Below are 15,919 nucleotides of genomic sequence, written 5' to 3'. Positions count from 1 at the left end.
TATTCCGATTGCCATTCACTAGTGCTCTAATGACAAAATTATGGATAGCTGTATTGTCATTCCATGTTGTACGTGTAAGTTCCGCCAAGATAATTGGCAAGATGCGTCAATCATCTTCATCTTCCAGAAGGGCGAGAAGCACCCAGCAATCGGCGAGTACCATTACATGTAGCATTAATACCATGTAAGACAGTTGAGCATATCATCCACATCCAGATGATGGACCATTTTGATAGAAGCTCCATCCTGTCGGACTCGCAACATGGATTCATATTCAGACTAACCTGCGAAACCCAGCTTGTTATCACCATCGACGATATAGCCAGAGCCATAGATGAAAGCGGACAGGTAGAAACCTTCCTGCAAGAAAGCTTTCGACAAGGTACGCCCATGAACGCCTGCTTTACAAGTTCGCTTTCGATAAAGAAAAAAAGCAAAGACACTGGAATTGATACAAAACTTCCTTAGCAACCGAACACAACAGGTACTACTTGAACTTGTATCAACAACATCACCTGTAACATCTGGAGTGCCACAGAAGACAGTTCTCTTGGTACATCAACAACAGCACCTACAACACCGTCCTGCAGGTAGGGTGTTAGAATCGTACCTGCAGCCCCTATTGCATGATCGTAAAAGGCGACTAAATTGAGGATATTATCTCTTCTCTTCTTCCTAACTAACTTGGTTCTTCCTAACGTCTCCCCTGACATCGCCTCACTTTTTGCGTCTGTTGAGCGCTCGCCACTGTGAGGTAGGCCGAGACACACCAAAGTCTATAAAAGTGGTAGTTTTTGCTCCTGCTTAGCGCTCAGCATTACGGGAGTAGGACGACTGTTTTCCCGTTGTCAGTATAATGTGACCGGATTGGGTTATATCTTGGTGTCTTCGGTGACATGCATTAACAATATAGCACTATGAAAGGAACAAGAGTTCCTCTATACAAGAAGACACAACACGAATATACCGCAGTCTCCCAAAACACACCCCGCGCACCTCATACACGCTACACGCCGCAAATATGGGAGGCCGTTCTTACATTTCCCTGACTGTTAATAGCACGTAAATTTAATCACACAAACAAACAATAGCATATAACATCTGGAGTGCCTCAGGGAAAGGCCTAGACCCCGTGCTGTATTTAGTCTTTATAAACCACCTACCAGAGACATCATCTTTTCGCTGATGACGGCCTCATATACCGTGGTATTTAGAGAAGAACCTTGTATCCCTGCAACGTTGGGCAAAGGACTGGCATATGATTTTCAACGCAGACAAATGTGTAGTGTTGAGCATTACTCGGATCACTGTAGATAAAATTGAAGGTTCGGCTTTTTTTTCAAAATTACCAAACTTCATTCCAATATACGAATTATTATTATTATTACAAGTATAAGAGGCAAATTTCAGTCCCTTAATTTGTTTATTAAATAGTTTGTTAATTAATGGCAAATGCTCAGTTAATTTCATAAAGAATGTCAGATTATTTCTAGGAGAGCTATTTTCATCTCTTTTACTCTTTTTATTTTATACATTTATCTGTTGTTAATGCTTTTGAAAAGTACGGAGTTAAGTCGATTGCCTTTAGTTTATATATATATTTACAGAATGATAAAGTTTGTTTGTTTGATTAAACTTACGACCTATTAACAGCCAGGGTCACGTAAGGACGGTCTCCAATGTATGCAGTGTGAAGCGTATATGTAGTGTGTAGTGTGTTTTAGGAGACTGCGGTATAATCGTGTTGTGACTTCTTGTATAGTGGAACTGTTGCCCTTTTTATAGTGCTATATCACTGAAGCATGCCATGGAAGACACTTAGCAACACACCCCGCAAGGTCGCATTATACTAATAACGGGCGAACCAGTCGTCCCACTTCCTTGATGCTGAGCGCTAAGCAGGAGCAGAAACTAACACTTATATAGACTTTGGTGTATCTCTGCCAGGTATTGGATTAAGTTATTAAGTCATGCAAATTGTATTCTAAATGACGTATGAAAAATTTTGTCGTCTGAAACTGCAAAGGCTAATCCAAGACCTACCTAGTTTGTGTTTGTTTATAAACTTTTTTTATTGGATTTAGGTTTTAAATATGGATGAGACATACCTCTTTGATATACTTCCATTACCTCTAGTGTACCGGTGTGTAATGTGTATGATTTGTGTGGTGCATGTTTTGGGTGACTGCGGTATACCATGGAGTGGGACGACTGGTTCGCCCGTTGCCAGTATAATGTGACTGGGTGGAGTGTGTTGCTTGGTGGTCTTCGGCGGCATGCTCCGGTGATATAGCGCTATTAAAATGGTAACAGTTCCACTATACAAGAAGACACAACACGAATAAATCGCATTCTCCCCAAACACGCACCTCGCACAACATACACGCAACACACTGCATACATGGAAGGCCGTCCTTACATGACCATAGCTGTTAATAGGACGTTAATTAATCAAACAAACAGTCTCCCGAAACACGCACCTCGCACAACATACACGCAACACACCGCATACATGGGAGGCCGTCCTTACATGACCATAGCTGTTAATAGGACGTTAATTAATCAAACAAACAAACAAACAAACAAATCAAACAAACTGCGGTATACTCGGGCTGTGTTTTCTTGTATATTTGAACTTTGACAAATATCAAGATAATTATTCGGTATAAATGTTTATTATCAAAAGAACAATGGTCATATGACGTCACCCTGAAGAAGACAACGCTTGGATAATTACGTCACAGAAGGAATTGACTCGATGTTTTTAAAAACTGAAAGTTGATATGCTGTATATCGAACTGCACGGTGACCATGTATTCGCCATTGATATTCTGTAACAATTGTCTGGATTCAATTCACCATGAATATGGTAGTTTTGAGATTAATAGCTGTTTTCAACGTTAAATGTTAAACTTATTTTGAGTCAGTCGATGATGCTTAATCCAGACCAAATAATGTTAGGAATAAAAACAGTAATTTCCATCAGTTTTGTAGTGATTTGGCCCCATATTTAAAAATTACGCACGAATATTTTAATTTTATATCCATGCAGACCACCTATGAGTATACAAGACAGAAATCAAAGTGTGTGCATCAATGCAGAATAAAACCCGTTAGTAACATTTAAAATATTGTGCATTAACATGTAGAATTATCCTACATTTGACAAGCATGTGCTTTGTGTTATCCCGTGACGATTACGTGGTATCTTGTGACCACCTGCATACTAGTAGCAGGTTAAGACTATGGCTCGACATATGATTTATAATCCCGCCATTCATACGTAACCAGTCAATGTTGGTTTATAGGTGAGTACATATGCACTAATTAATAATCATTGTTTTAATCACATAAAATATCGATTTCTCTGAAAACAATGGACTGACATTTGCCATTTCAATATTGATACTCATTTGCATGTTTCGATTGCGACTTCTTTAAATCAAAATTTATGTTCATGTGCGATTCGATTTCCCGTATTTCTGCGAAAACAAATCAGGCAAAAATATTCTATAAATAGAAACAGTAGAACAATATGTCTCTAAAAATGGAAAGTTAAATCGCCACGGAAGAAGTCGATGGGGATAAAAAGCGTCAATCAAAATCGAAATAAGTCGATTAACCGTAGTATGTGCCAACACAGGTAATGGTCACAAACACTGGTCAAAAATCTGGTCAATTCATTTTTTTCTTCAGAAAACTAAAAAAAAAATATGTAAATATGATTCAAAGCCGACGGCAAACATGTATGACGTCACTTTACGACTGATCACATTGTAAACATATCAAATGAAGTGCACCGCTATGACTTTTGTTTTACATTATCTATTCACATAACAGTGCAGTCGATATAAATATCATGATTATTCATATATTTGTGTTTTTAAAATGAAGCGTGTATATTGTTAGGATTGTAATTTTTAAACTGTAAATAACTTTTGTTGATTTAAATGTTATTAAAAGCTTTTTTTATTTGCCCGTATAGAAATTATAGGGCATACAAATTAAAACCCTAGCGAAAGACCTTTAATGACGTTGTTCCAAGTATCTCTTTTGTGTTTTTCATATTAGAGTCTAATTTCTGGAAGACAAACTATATTAATGTTTGGTAGAGCAGAATAAAATTAACTGCATTTTTTACATTTTCAAAGTGAAATATAAAGTTTTAATGTGAAAATATATGTGGTATTTTTTGACAAATCAGAACACAGCATCTACAGTGAAAATATCGTTTTGGCGGGAATAACGTTTTTGAAATAGTGAAAATATCGGTTTGGTGGGAACACCATTTTTGAAATATTGCAGTGAAAATATTGTTTTGTCGGGAACACCATTTTTGAAACATGACATGCATTTTTTGGTTTAATTCTTTTTTTTTTAATTGGAGCATAAATTGTTGCAATTAGGTTATTTTTTTGTTATTTTTTCTTCGAAATTTGCGTCCGAAATGGAAGAATAACAGTAAGTGGAAGATAGTTAAAATGGGAATAAATAAATATCGCTGTAGATTGAAATACATGTACTACACTGTAGTATCATTATGCCTAATATAGAGCTGTGAGACGTAGAAAATGCAATAAATAGAATATTCCTTGTTTCTATATGAATAACATTTATAGAGCAGTGGAAACTTTCAGATTTTAAAAAAAATGAAAGTTTCCATCCCACTCGATGAAATATTACTGGTATCCTCAAGAGACAAGGAAATTCTCTATAACATACACCTATATCCCTTCTTGCATTCAGTAATGCTTATTCAAACACAAGGAAAATAGGACTACATAAAAAACCAAGAAATTGACTCAATTCTTAATCACAAGAAACAAAATGATCATAATTTGTTTATCTGATTCTAACAATATAAACAATTTCATTTCGAGAATTCAAAATCTCTCATTCAAAAAGGAAGAATTAATAAAGGCAAATATATCTATATTTAAATTTACATGTATAACACATATGCTCTGATTTTTCTATTGTTCTAATTGGCTATTTGACAAAAACGCCAAATCGATATTGATATTTCGTGCTTGGCAACAAGGTGAACTCATTTTGACAATTTATGAACATTTTTAATTTTTTGCGCAACCAACCAAGATTTGCCATGGTTTGGAACCGGTTAGCTACCAAAAATAGAAAACTTTCAAAATCTGTTTGAAACTTAAATTGAATGGGATCAATAAATTCACGTAAAGAAAACTATAAAGTAAAACTCAATTATACAAAAAATTGAGATTATCTTTAAACCAAACCATATTGTTTGGCTTCCGAAAACCCACCACGACAATAGTCCGGAGCCTACAGCATACATTCGTAGACTTTGTGATACAAAAATGTCATGAAGGAGCCTCAACTAGACTTTGTTACGGACAACTATGGTGGCCATTTTCCACGCCATAGAAATGTCTGAAATTCAAGTTACATATTTAACAATGATTGACGTAGAATCCTTATTTTTGTATATACCTAGCAGTTTACCTGCGTTACTGGATACAAATATAAATTTAAATGATATTAATTATTGGTAAAACTGTTAGCCGTTTTGTGTTTTGCTTGTTTTTTGTTTGTTGTTTTTTTGTTTGTTTTTTATCTAAATTCAGCGGTAGATATGCGTGGTTTTTAAGTATGTAAAAAATTATAGATGTAGAATTCTTATTTGTATATCTTTACATATAATTTCAGCGTGACTGAAGACAAAGTAAAATATACACGTTATATATTTTAATATTTGCTAAAACTATACGCCGCCTTGTTTTTCAAAATGGCCGTCAAATAAATATTTAAAATTTAGTATCTTTATCTTTATTAATCATATAGATTCCTAGTTTTTGAGTTTATACCTATTTGTTTATGGTTAATGAATGCAAATGTATGAAGTTGATAATTGGTAATGGATTTCAACTATCTTTTTTCAAGTCGGCCTCCAGTTTTATCATCGAAAAATAAATAACTTGACTTGAATATAGATATGAATAATTATTCACCTAGAATGGATGTACGAAGGAATACATATTCGTCTTCTTTCATCAGACCGACTGTCTTGCCGCCAGTGCGACCGTCCTTCCATCAGTCAACCTGTACTTGAGGCACTCTAACCTTGACCCTTTCGAACATGGTCTTGTCTGGACTATATATCAAATAATATAAGACATTAGACATTATTATACGGTTAACATGCACGGCGGTATATAAAGTATCAAGACCTAATCACCGAGACCCATAAATTTAGGATCTTATCTTTTCTTTTCTTCCTAACTGACTTTATCTTTCCTAATGCCTACCTTGGCACCGCCTCACTTTTGGCCTTGGGTTGAGCGTTCGCCCCTGTGAGGAAGGCTTTGGGTTCTGTCCCCTGGCCGAGACACACCAAAGTCTATAAAAGTGGTAGTTTCTACTCCTGCTTAGCGCTCAGCAAACAGGGAGTGGGACGACTGGTTCGCCCGTTGTCAGTATGATGTGACCGGGTGGGGCGTGTTGCTTTGTGTCTTCGGTGGCATGCTTCAGTGATATAGCACTATAAAAAGGGCAACAGTTCCACTATACAAGAAGACACAACACGAACATACTGCAGTCTCCCAAAACACGCACCACGCATTTCGCACACGCTGGGAGGCCGTACACAGCTGTTAATAGGACGTTAAATTAATCAAACAAACAAACAAATTTATCTCAAATTTACACTAACACGTTCTTATATACGGCACTGAAACTTCAGTACAGAGAGCCTTCCTTGCGATGGCGAGCACTCCACTAAGGTCAAAAGTGAGGGGTTGTCAGGAAGTTTGCGATCATTCAATGAGGACAGCATGTACATTATTAATATCCGTGACATTATGGCAAATATTTTAAATTTGACCTCTGCTTCAGAAAGAAAACAAAAACTGTTTGGATTAATAGAAAGGTCATTAAACTTTATATGGATCCTTTTAGGCGAGGGAATTACGACCTTGATGTGATACGACAAGAGCATATAGTTTATAAAGTTGTCTTATTATTTCTAAAACTATTATAAATAAGGAGAAATTGATTTGTAGCACACGATTCAATACTCCTTTCGTGACGCACGCAATAAAAGGGTCGATGTTGCGCTTGTTAACTTCATTGTCAAAATGTTGATTTCTTCAGGGTGACATCCCCTGATCCCCGTTCTTGTAATTAACAATTACCTCATTTAAAAACAAAATCAGATAAACCACATTTATAAAATAAAAGTGGTATAGTGGTATTTCATCCTGGTAGAATCTAAAATACGTCGTTGGTTATTGTTTATTCTACCAGGGCGCTAAAACACTATATGGACCTGAACAAAGGTCCATAATTGATAATCATCATGATTAAATTTGTTGAAAATCCCGCACCGCAATAAAAAAACTTATATTGCAGGTACAGCATGCTTTTATATCGTATATCATTGGCAATAACATTTATTATTTTTTATTATCAAGATAATTATCAGTGGACGTCATGATGTAATACTTTTGATAAAAGAGTTGTTGCAATGAATCCATGGAGACTATTTTTCTTAATTGTTTAAAATCATTATAATTTTTTTTCATATTTATAGAAAATATTTTTTGTAACTATGAAATCATTTTTAAGTAAAGAGAAAGAATTTGTAAACTAGTTTCGAACTAAAATATAAATATTGTTATATGATAATGACAGAAAGAGGAATTAAACCAGCCGCTACATTAAAAGTCACAATTTAATAATGTGTACCAAATTACCTTTATTTAGGTCCATATGGTGTTACATCGCCTTAGTAGAATAAAATAATGAACGAGGGCGTAGCCCTTGATCATTACTTTAGATTCTACCAAGCCTGTATAACACCAGATGGACCGAATGGGGGAATCAAAGGTCTTTAAGTCTCATATTAGATGTGGTGATGAAATATCAAGAAAATGATCCATATCTTAATTACATGAAGAGCGATGACCATAAGACGTCACCCTGGCGACCTCAACGTTTGGATAATGACGTCACAGAATGTATATCGAAGCCCACGTGTCCAAGCATTAGCCAATCAGAATAGAATAGAAATCACAGCATACCCGTTATAAATCAATTATAGACCTTTGGTGAGTTATATATGGTGTTGTATCGCCCGAGTAGAATAAATAATGACCGAGGGCGTAGCTCGAGCTCATTATTTTAAATTCTACAAGGGTGATATTACACCATATGGACCGAAACAAAAGGTCCTTAGTTTTTATATTAGTTATGTCATTTCTTCAAAAAGTGTCAAAAACAATCTCTAATATGGATATTAACATAAGATTAGCTTTGATCAAAGAACGGCACGCTGAAGAATGCAGCGTTTGGACAGTGCAGTTCGCATAGGCACATTAACTCTGTGTTTCTAAAAACGTAAATATGCTAGATACTTGATAGTTAAACAAAAGCAAATTTATGAAAATATCTTAATGCAAATGACTTAAGATTTTATCTATAAATGTAAAAATATAATACAGTCTTAATAAATGCTTGGCCTAAAGATAGGGCGTTACAATTGTACCTGCTGATCATAAAAGAAGATTTTGGCTCCGATTTGAGCGTTCATCCCTTTGAATTTCTGTTCCATCTTAGCTCTCAGCATAAAGGGAGTGGGACGACTGATTTGCCCGTTGCCAGTATAATGTAACCGGATGAGGTGTGTTTTGTCGCCATGCTTCACTGGCAGAGTACTGCAAAAATGAAGAGGAGTTTGTTATAACATAATAAACATGGAGACACAACACGAATATGCTACAGCCTCCCAAAACATATACATTTACACACATGCATAGATACATTACTTACAGGCAGGTTTGTTAAATGTATTTATAATACAGCGGACCCTTTTTAATCCGGCCCTTTGCGTTCCCTGCCATATCCAACTGCTGTGCGAGTTATCCGGACTACCGAATTTCGACTACTTTGTCAATGAAATAAACTAACATTTCCGTCCGAATCATGAGTTGTCCGGACTATCAGCGTTCGGATTATTGCAACCCATAGTATTGTATCTATGGTCTGTTACCCCATAGCATTGCAGACAATCTTAATTATGATCACCTTTTGGGTATCAGTTATACCCTCATAGACTTAACTTGACTTTATACAGTAGACATTGCACGTAATTGTAAATATAAATACATAGATAAGCCACAAATATAAAAATAAGGTATCAGATGCACATTACAGGAGTCAAATTGTCCAAACGTGCAGATTAAACGCCGTTAATACTCTCACTGTTATCCCTCGTGAATATGCCAATAAAATATCCTACATTAGAGGAAGCAGATGTTTTTTTTTCAAACCCGTGATGAACGCTAGCCTATATCTTGTGACCTCTAGTAAAGACATGGTTACGTTAAGATAAAGTGTGTCATACCAAACATTTTAAAATTCTAGGGGCGACAACGTTATAAGGTGAGTACCTAATACATTACTGACTCTTTGTTCCACTGACCAAAATAGTGGTGTTTTGAAAATAAAAAATACACCTCTTATTTTCTTTGAAAATTCATAATCGGTTATGATGACAAGGATTTTGATATTTGCATCCTTAAACTCTCAAATTATATATGAAGTTTTTGTCGTAAATTTTAAAAATTCTTTTAAAATGAAATTGAATTGTTCACCGAATGAACTAACAAAAAATAATTCAAAAGAATATTCGTTATAACATTTTTGTCGATTAAAGAGAAAATGAATGTTGTCAATTTTGAAATTTCTTTATCAATAAAATTGAATTACTCACCAAATAATCTACTAAAAAATCAAAACAATATTCACAATAACATTTTCCAATCGGCTAAGGAGAAAATGAATGTCAATTTCAAGATTTCTTTCTAAATCAAATTGAATTGTTCACCGAATAAACTAAAAAAATAATTCAAAAGGATATTCGCAATAACATTTTTCCATCGGTTAAATAAAAGATAAAATATGAATCCGTCGATTAATTTTAAATCATTTACATACATGCATGTCTGAAAAGCCCATGATTTAAGAATTGCTTTGTTATTGGTACTTGTAAGTTCGATACTTAGATGCATATGGACATATTTACTGTGTACTGAACTTATATTTATAACACATTGCATTATTTTCATAATCTAATATCAGATGTAATTCATATAAGTAAACAGTACACGTTCTTACTTCCACAGAACCAAATTTTAGTGCTAATTTTAATTTTGAACAAACCTGTTCAAAGATACCCGATTGTATAAAAACAGGAACAGACGAATATGTATGTTTCTTCACTTACAAAAGTTTCATACTTTACACCATTATCACCATTGAAAATTTTGAGCTTCTTATATTAATTCAGGATAAAAATATCAAAAATCATTAATTGCTTCCCTCATAAAATCCATGGCACTATGTCCTGTATGGAATTAAGTACTGATTGTGTACGCACCAAAAGCATGATAAATTATTCTAAATGAATGAACTATCTTTGATGGAATCCTGCAAACTTTGGCTCAAACCCACTTGTCAGAAAAGGAAAAGGTTTCTTGGTTTAAAAATACTTGTATATGCGAAAACCTGTCCAAAAGTAAATATACACTGATTGGTGATATATGCCAAAAAATGTAAAGTTTCTGTGACGTAAAGGACTCGTTTAGTTATTTTCAACATGAAAAAAATTATCTTTCGTACTTCGGCATGTCTTTCAGGAACTCGTTGGTGATATTTGGACTATTATACAGATTTGCGTGTCTCTCAAGGGCTCGTTAATGATGTTTGGAATATTATACAATTTCGAGTCTTTCAAGAACTCGTTGGTGATATTTGGATAATTATACAGTTTTTGAATCTTCATTGGTGATATTTGGTGATAGTTTTTTGTGGCTTTAAAGACCTCGTTGATGATATTTGGAATATTATAAAGTTTTTTAGTGTTTCCCTAACTCGTTGATAATATTTGGAATGTTATATAGATTTGCGTGCCTTGGTGTGTTTTATTCTTGTGTTCTTTCAAGAACTCGTTGTGATATTTGGGGTGCCGTGATGGCCGAGTGGCTTTCCTCCGCAAACCGGACACGTCATTACATGAACGTGGCTGTCCAATCGGGATATTGTTAGTGTTGTTTGATATACCATTTTATATCATTCATAGACCATTATGCGTCCCTTTTTGATATCTTGGTATGTCAGGTTAGCGATAGTAACCGATTGTGCTTTCCTTCCTCCACATGTCAGTGGTTCGTAGAACCGAAAAAAAGACGATCACATTTCAAAACCTTTCATATAGATCGGCCAATTCATCGAAATCCTACTTCGAACGGTTATAACAGCGGTGTACCGAAAAAGAAACAACGAAATTATGTTTAATGCTCTTACTAAAAAGGTAAATTTCTTTTGCACATACCACCAATAAGAATCTGATAAAAATACAGAAACTAAGTATCACTCGATTTCATGAAGGCACTGACAACATCCCATAAGGGGTCACGTTCTGGTGACCTTTCAAATTGGATAATTAAATTTCTATTACCTGAATCTTGGAGGTAAATCTTAAGGGGCTGAGTGGTTTGGAAGAGCTGTGATAGTCATGTTTGTGTATGTAGCCAGCTCGTCCAATTCTCACAATATAGCTTAATGTTTATATGGGATGGGACGAAATGTCGTTTTAACTTGTTTAAGAAGTAACTAACTAGATGGAGGATATGCATTTGAACTGAAGTGAAGAGAATAAAGGTCACCAGTCCGTGATCCCTAACTGTGAATAAGGATTTATAAATTAATCAGATTGTACAAATAGTATCTTTCACCTATGACTGCAAAGGATTTTAAAACAAATACAGCGGACCCTCAATAATTAGTCAACTTCCCGTTCCTGTTCGGATTGCGAAATTTTCGAATTGCTGAATTTCTTCTACTACTTGTTCAATATCCAAGTCCTTTACCTGACATTTCCGCGGGTTCATAGTAGTGTGGCTAAAGTTCGAAACTCGCAATTTTATACCAAACATTATTTCCTTTCAAAAATTGAAATATATACTTCCAATAAGAACGAACATATTTGTCACACGTGTTTTAGTCAACATAACGACCATCCATATTTTTTTTACATGTATTGCTTTGCAACATACATTGGCTATTCCTCTTATCCAATGGTGCGCGTTGGCAAATCTAGCATATATATCATACGCTGGAACACCCAATGCATGTTACACACTAATGCATGTCAAAAATATGACAACCAATGCTTACATTTACATCAAACTAGTTATTCCCGTTATAAAATATACAAGATAAAAAGTATGAAAATAAAACTTAAAACTCTGTACAGAGAAAAATATAATTCAATAGAGCAACCTATGATTTCGAGGGAAATAACGAGTGACCGCGCTTCCGACATGTTGCCATTGGCAACCAACTTAACAATAGCAGTGAATTAAATAGTCCCGTCGACAAACCAGATATTCAAAGATAAATACACCACTTCAACTAATTTCAAATATTTCATTTAGAATGCATTTTCATATTTTCCAATGTTTAGAATATTTCAGTGAATTCTCGTACTAACGTAAATCAAATCAGTCTTTTTGTGACCTCGTGAATTCTGATGAAAGTATTAGTACGCCAGAGCCGAACAGCCAATGTTATTGAAAATAATTTACATTGGGTTAAGAAGCAAAATAAAGGTATCGTTTCGTGGCAATGTAAACACTAGTTTTTAAGGCTGATTCCCGACTCAATTATTTCCCTTGCGGAAGCTACACAGGAACTACCGGTAGGGACTTGCTATTTTGAATTTCAACTCCAGGTGCGCATCATTTCTACTCATGACATGTCATCATGGAGACGGCTACTTCCGTTGAGAGAAAATGATATCATTTACGTCATTCTCATTAACTTGAAGTTTAAAATTACATCTGTTTATCTTTCGTCCAAATAGAATATCTATGCTTTGTACGAAGGGCCATTACTTGGTGCGTAAAGGGATTTCCTTGTCTAAATTCGGTGATCCCTGCGAAACCGGATATAGATATTTTCCAATCAGTAAACCATCATGGCTAGCCGTAGCCGGTTCTTAGTGAACGGTGCGCAGCATGGCAGAGAGTAAAGAACTATTCAATAAAAGGGAACCAGTCTTCAATAAAAGGGAACCAGTCTATAGTTATTCTATATCCGGTCTCAATGATGAGTGGGCGCGGTGGCCGTGTGACCCTGACAGTTTTAGGATGTAAAACTACAACAAAACAAACAAAACCAATTGTCTCAATAAATGTAATTTAATAAAATAAGCGTGGCAGTACATTTATTTGACAAATAAACCCTAAGGTATTTGCTAAAAGGATGAAATAAGAGTCATAGTAACCATTTGAATATCGATGATGAATGATCGGGCACCTTGTAATTTTCCAAAGCGTCGTGGCCTTGTTTGAAGCATGATTTTATATCAGGGTAAGTTAACAGACGACGCAACCTCTATACAATTAACGCCCGATTAGATTTCGGTGTATAGGCAACATTTTTTTTACAAAATATACACATGGATTCGTTCATCATCATAAATCACTGAAAGTCAGATCATTCAAACATCTGCACAGTAGGTCGATAATTACTAGTTCACCTATTGTCTTTCAGATTGACGATCTCTTTGGCGCACATTCATCATCGTCCTTTGGGTGAGATTTAAATTTCTATTAAAATAAAAGTGTCCGTCATTGTAGATAAGAACACGTGACCAGATGGGGTGTCTTTCTGATCGAGTGTATTCTTTATAAGACAGATGTTGGGGTTTTTTAAATTGTAAATTTGTTTTTTACCTTGACCTGCTTAGACTCGAAGGGTGCATATCAAATTTCGTTTACTTTACACATTCCTTTAGTAATAAAGCATCTGTGACAAGGAAACAAGTTAAAACGACATTTCGTCCCATTTTTTGCTGAAATTTGATCTTGTTACATTTTTTTATTTGTTATCCCCCCCCCCCCCTTTTTCTTCTTTATTTTAAATGTATTGTTCCCCTGTTCTGCTTACCGACTAGTTGATGTAGCTTGTTTTCAAAATGTGCATCAGATAATATGTTTATTTTGCACATTCTTTATATTTTACTCGACTGACACATCATATGAGCGAAGTTTATCTGATTTCAGTGAACTCTTTAAAGGTTCGGCAGACATGTACTAGTTACTATATAGATCTCTCTTTATAAGCATTTAAATTACTTCCTCTCCTGCCTGTCCTTGGCATAGATAGCTAGAAGTGTCCTGATTTGAGGCGGAGAGAGGTGGTTCTCTAAAGTCATATCCGAGATATGCTAAAGTTGATATAACTGGCGGAAATGTCGCCGAGCAGCAGTAACAGTTCATGAAGTTGTAAGGGAATTTCTCGAGTGTAATACTGGTATATTCCATACTATACACTCGCTCATGCAATATAACCCCATGACGTCACAGCGTCAACAAATTTACTTTTTTCATTAGTTTTTCTATTTCCTATTTCATTTATAAAATTTTAACGTCATTTCCAGAAAATCGACTGGTTATACAATAAAAGGTGCAAACAACGGGATTTGTGTTAAAAATACCACGTAATTATTTATAGAAGGAAATTGACTTGCATTATGTAAGGAGAACGCTCCCATTTTTCTCCATATGTTTTCGTTCATGTTTTAGTGGCACCTTGATTTATATGTGTATAAAATAATCTTATGCTGGAAGCTTCTGCATTTTGAAGTCGCTGTAGAAAGTCTATAAAAGTGGTAGTTTCTGCTCCTGCTTAACGCTCAGCTGACAGGGAGTGGGACGACTGGTTCGCCCGTTGTCAGTATAATGTGACCGGTCGGGGTGTGTTGCTTGGTGTCTTCGGCGGCATGCTTCAGTGATATAGCACTTTAAAAAGGGCAACAGTTCCACTATACAAGAAGACACAACATGAATTTACCACAGTCTCCCAAAACACGCACCTCTCACAACATACACACAGCACACCACATACATGGGAGGCCGTCCTTACATGACCATAGCTGTTAATAAGTCGTTAATTAATCAAACAAACAAAAAAGTTGAACGAACTGTTTTATTTAGGTCATCTGACCGAAGGTCAGAATGACCTATTGTCATCGTGTTTCGTCCGTCGTCGTGCACTGTGCGCCGTGCGCCGTCCACCGTCCGCCTTGTGTCGTGCTTAAAGTTATTTATACAAAAGCCTTCTCCTCCTAAACCCTTGAGTGAATTACATCCATATTTGGTATGAAATATCCTTGGGGAATTTTTTTATATAAATGAGATAGGTCTGACCCCTAGGGGCAGAGGGGCGGGGCCCCAAAAGGGCAAATTTTCTTAATTTAAGCTTTTAAATCCTACTCCTCCTTCATCCTTAGATGGATTTCATCCATATTTGGTGTGAAACATCATTGGGGAAGGACAATTATATTCTATATGAATGAGCCTGGTCCGACCCCATAGGGGCTGAGGTATGGGGCCCCAAAAGGGGAAATTTTCTTGATTTTAACTTTAAAATCCTACTCCTCTTCCATCCTTGAATAGATTACAACTATATTTGGTGTAAAACATCATTGGGGAAGGACAATCATATTTTATATAAATGAGTCTTGTCGGACCCCTAGGGGCTGAGGGGTGGGGTCCCAAAAGGGCAAATTTTAGCTGGCCCACTTCCTGTTTTCAGGTTTTGGTCTCCGATCTCAATCAAAATTGGTCTATAGGGGTTTTAATTGATGCGGAACAACATGCAAACATTTTCGTAAAGATTTTGGTATTCCAAGATGGCTGCTGGCCCACTTCCTGTTTTCAGGTTCAGTGTCCGATCTCAATAAAAATTGATCTATAGGGGTTTTAATTGATTCAGAAGGGGGAACTTTAGGTGAGGACAATCATATTTTATAAAGGACCGAGCTAAGACCCATTGGGATAGTTCGGCGGAGGTCCAAAATGGGAGCTTTGCTGAAATT

General features: G+C 35.8%; 1 protein-coding gene across 1 annotated transcript in view; it reads left to right on the top strand.

The window, feature by feature from the left end:
- The first annotated feature begins 216 nt into the window (after positions 1 to 216).
- The window catches only part of LOC138336560 (uncharacterized), an 89,751-nt gene continuing 74,048 nt past the window's right edge, over positions 217 to 15,919 (top strand). Inside the window, exon 1 of the mRNA XM_069286073.1 lies at positions 217 to 382. Coding sequence (XP_069142174.1) covers positions 217 to 382 — 166 coding nt within the window. The remainder of the gene's footprint in view (positions 383 to 15,919) is intronic.

Source organism: Argopecten irradians, chromosome 12 (genome assembly GCF_041381155.1).
Source record: "Argopecten irradians isolate NY chromosome 12, Ai_NY, whole genome shotgun sequence".
Taxonomy (NCBI): domain Eukaryota; kingdom Metazoa; phylum Mollusca; class Bivalvia; order Pectinida; family Pectinidae; genus Argopecten; species Argopecten irradians.
This window is presented reverse-complemented; position numbering and strand designations above follow the sequence as displayed.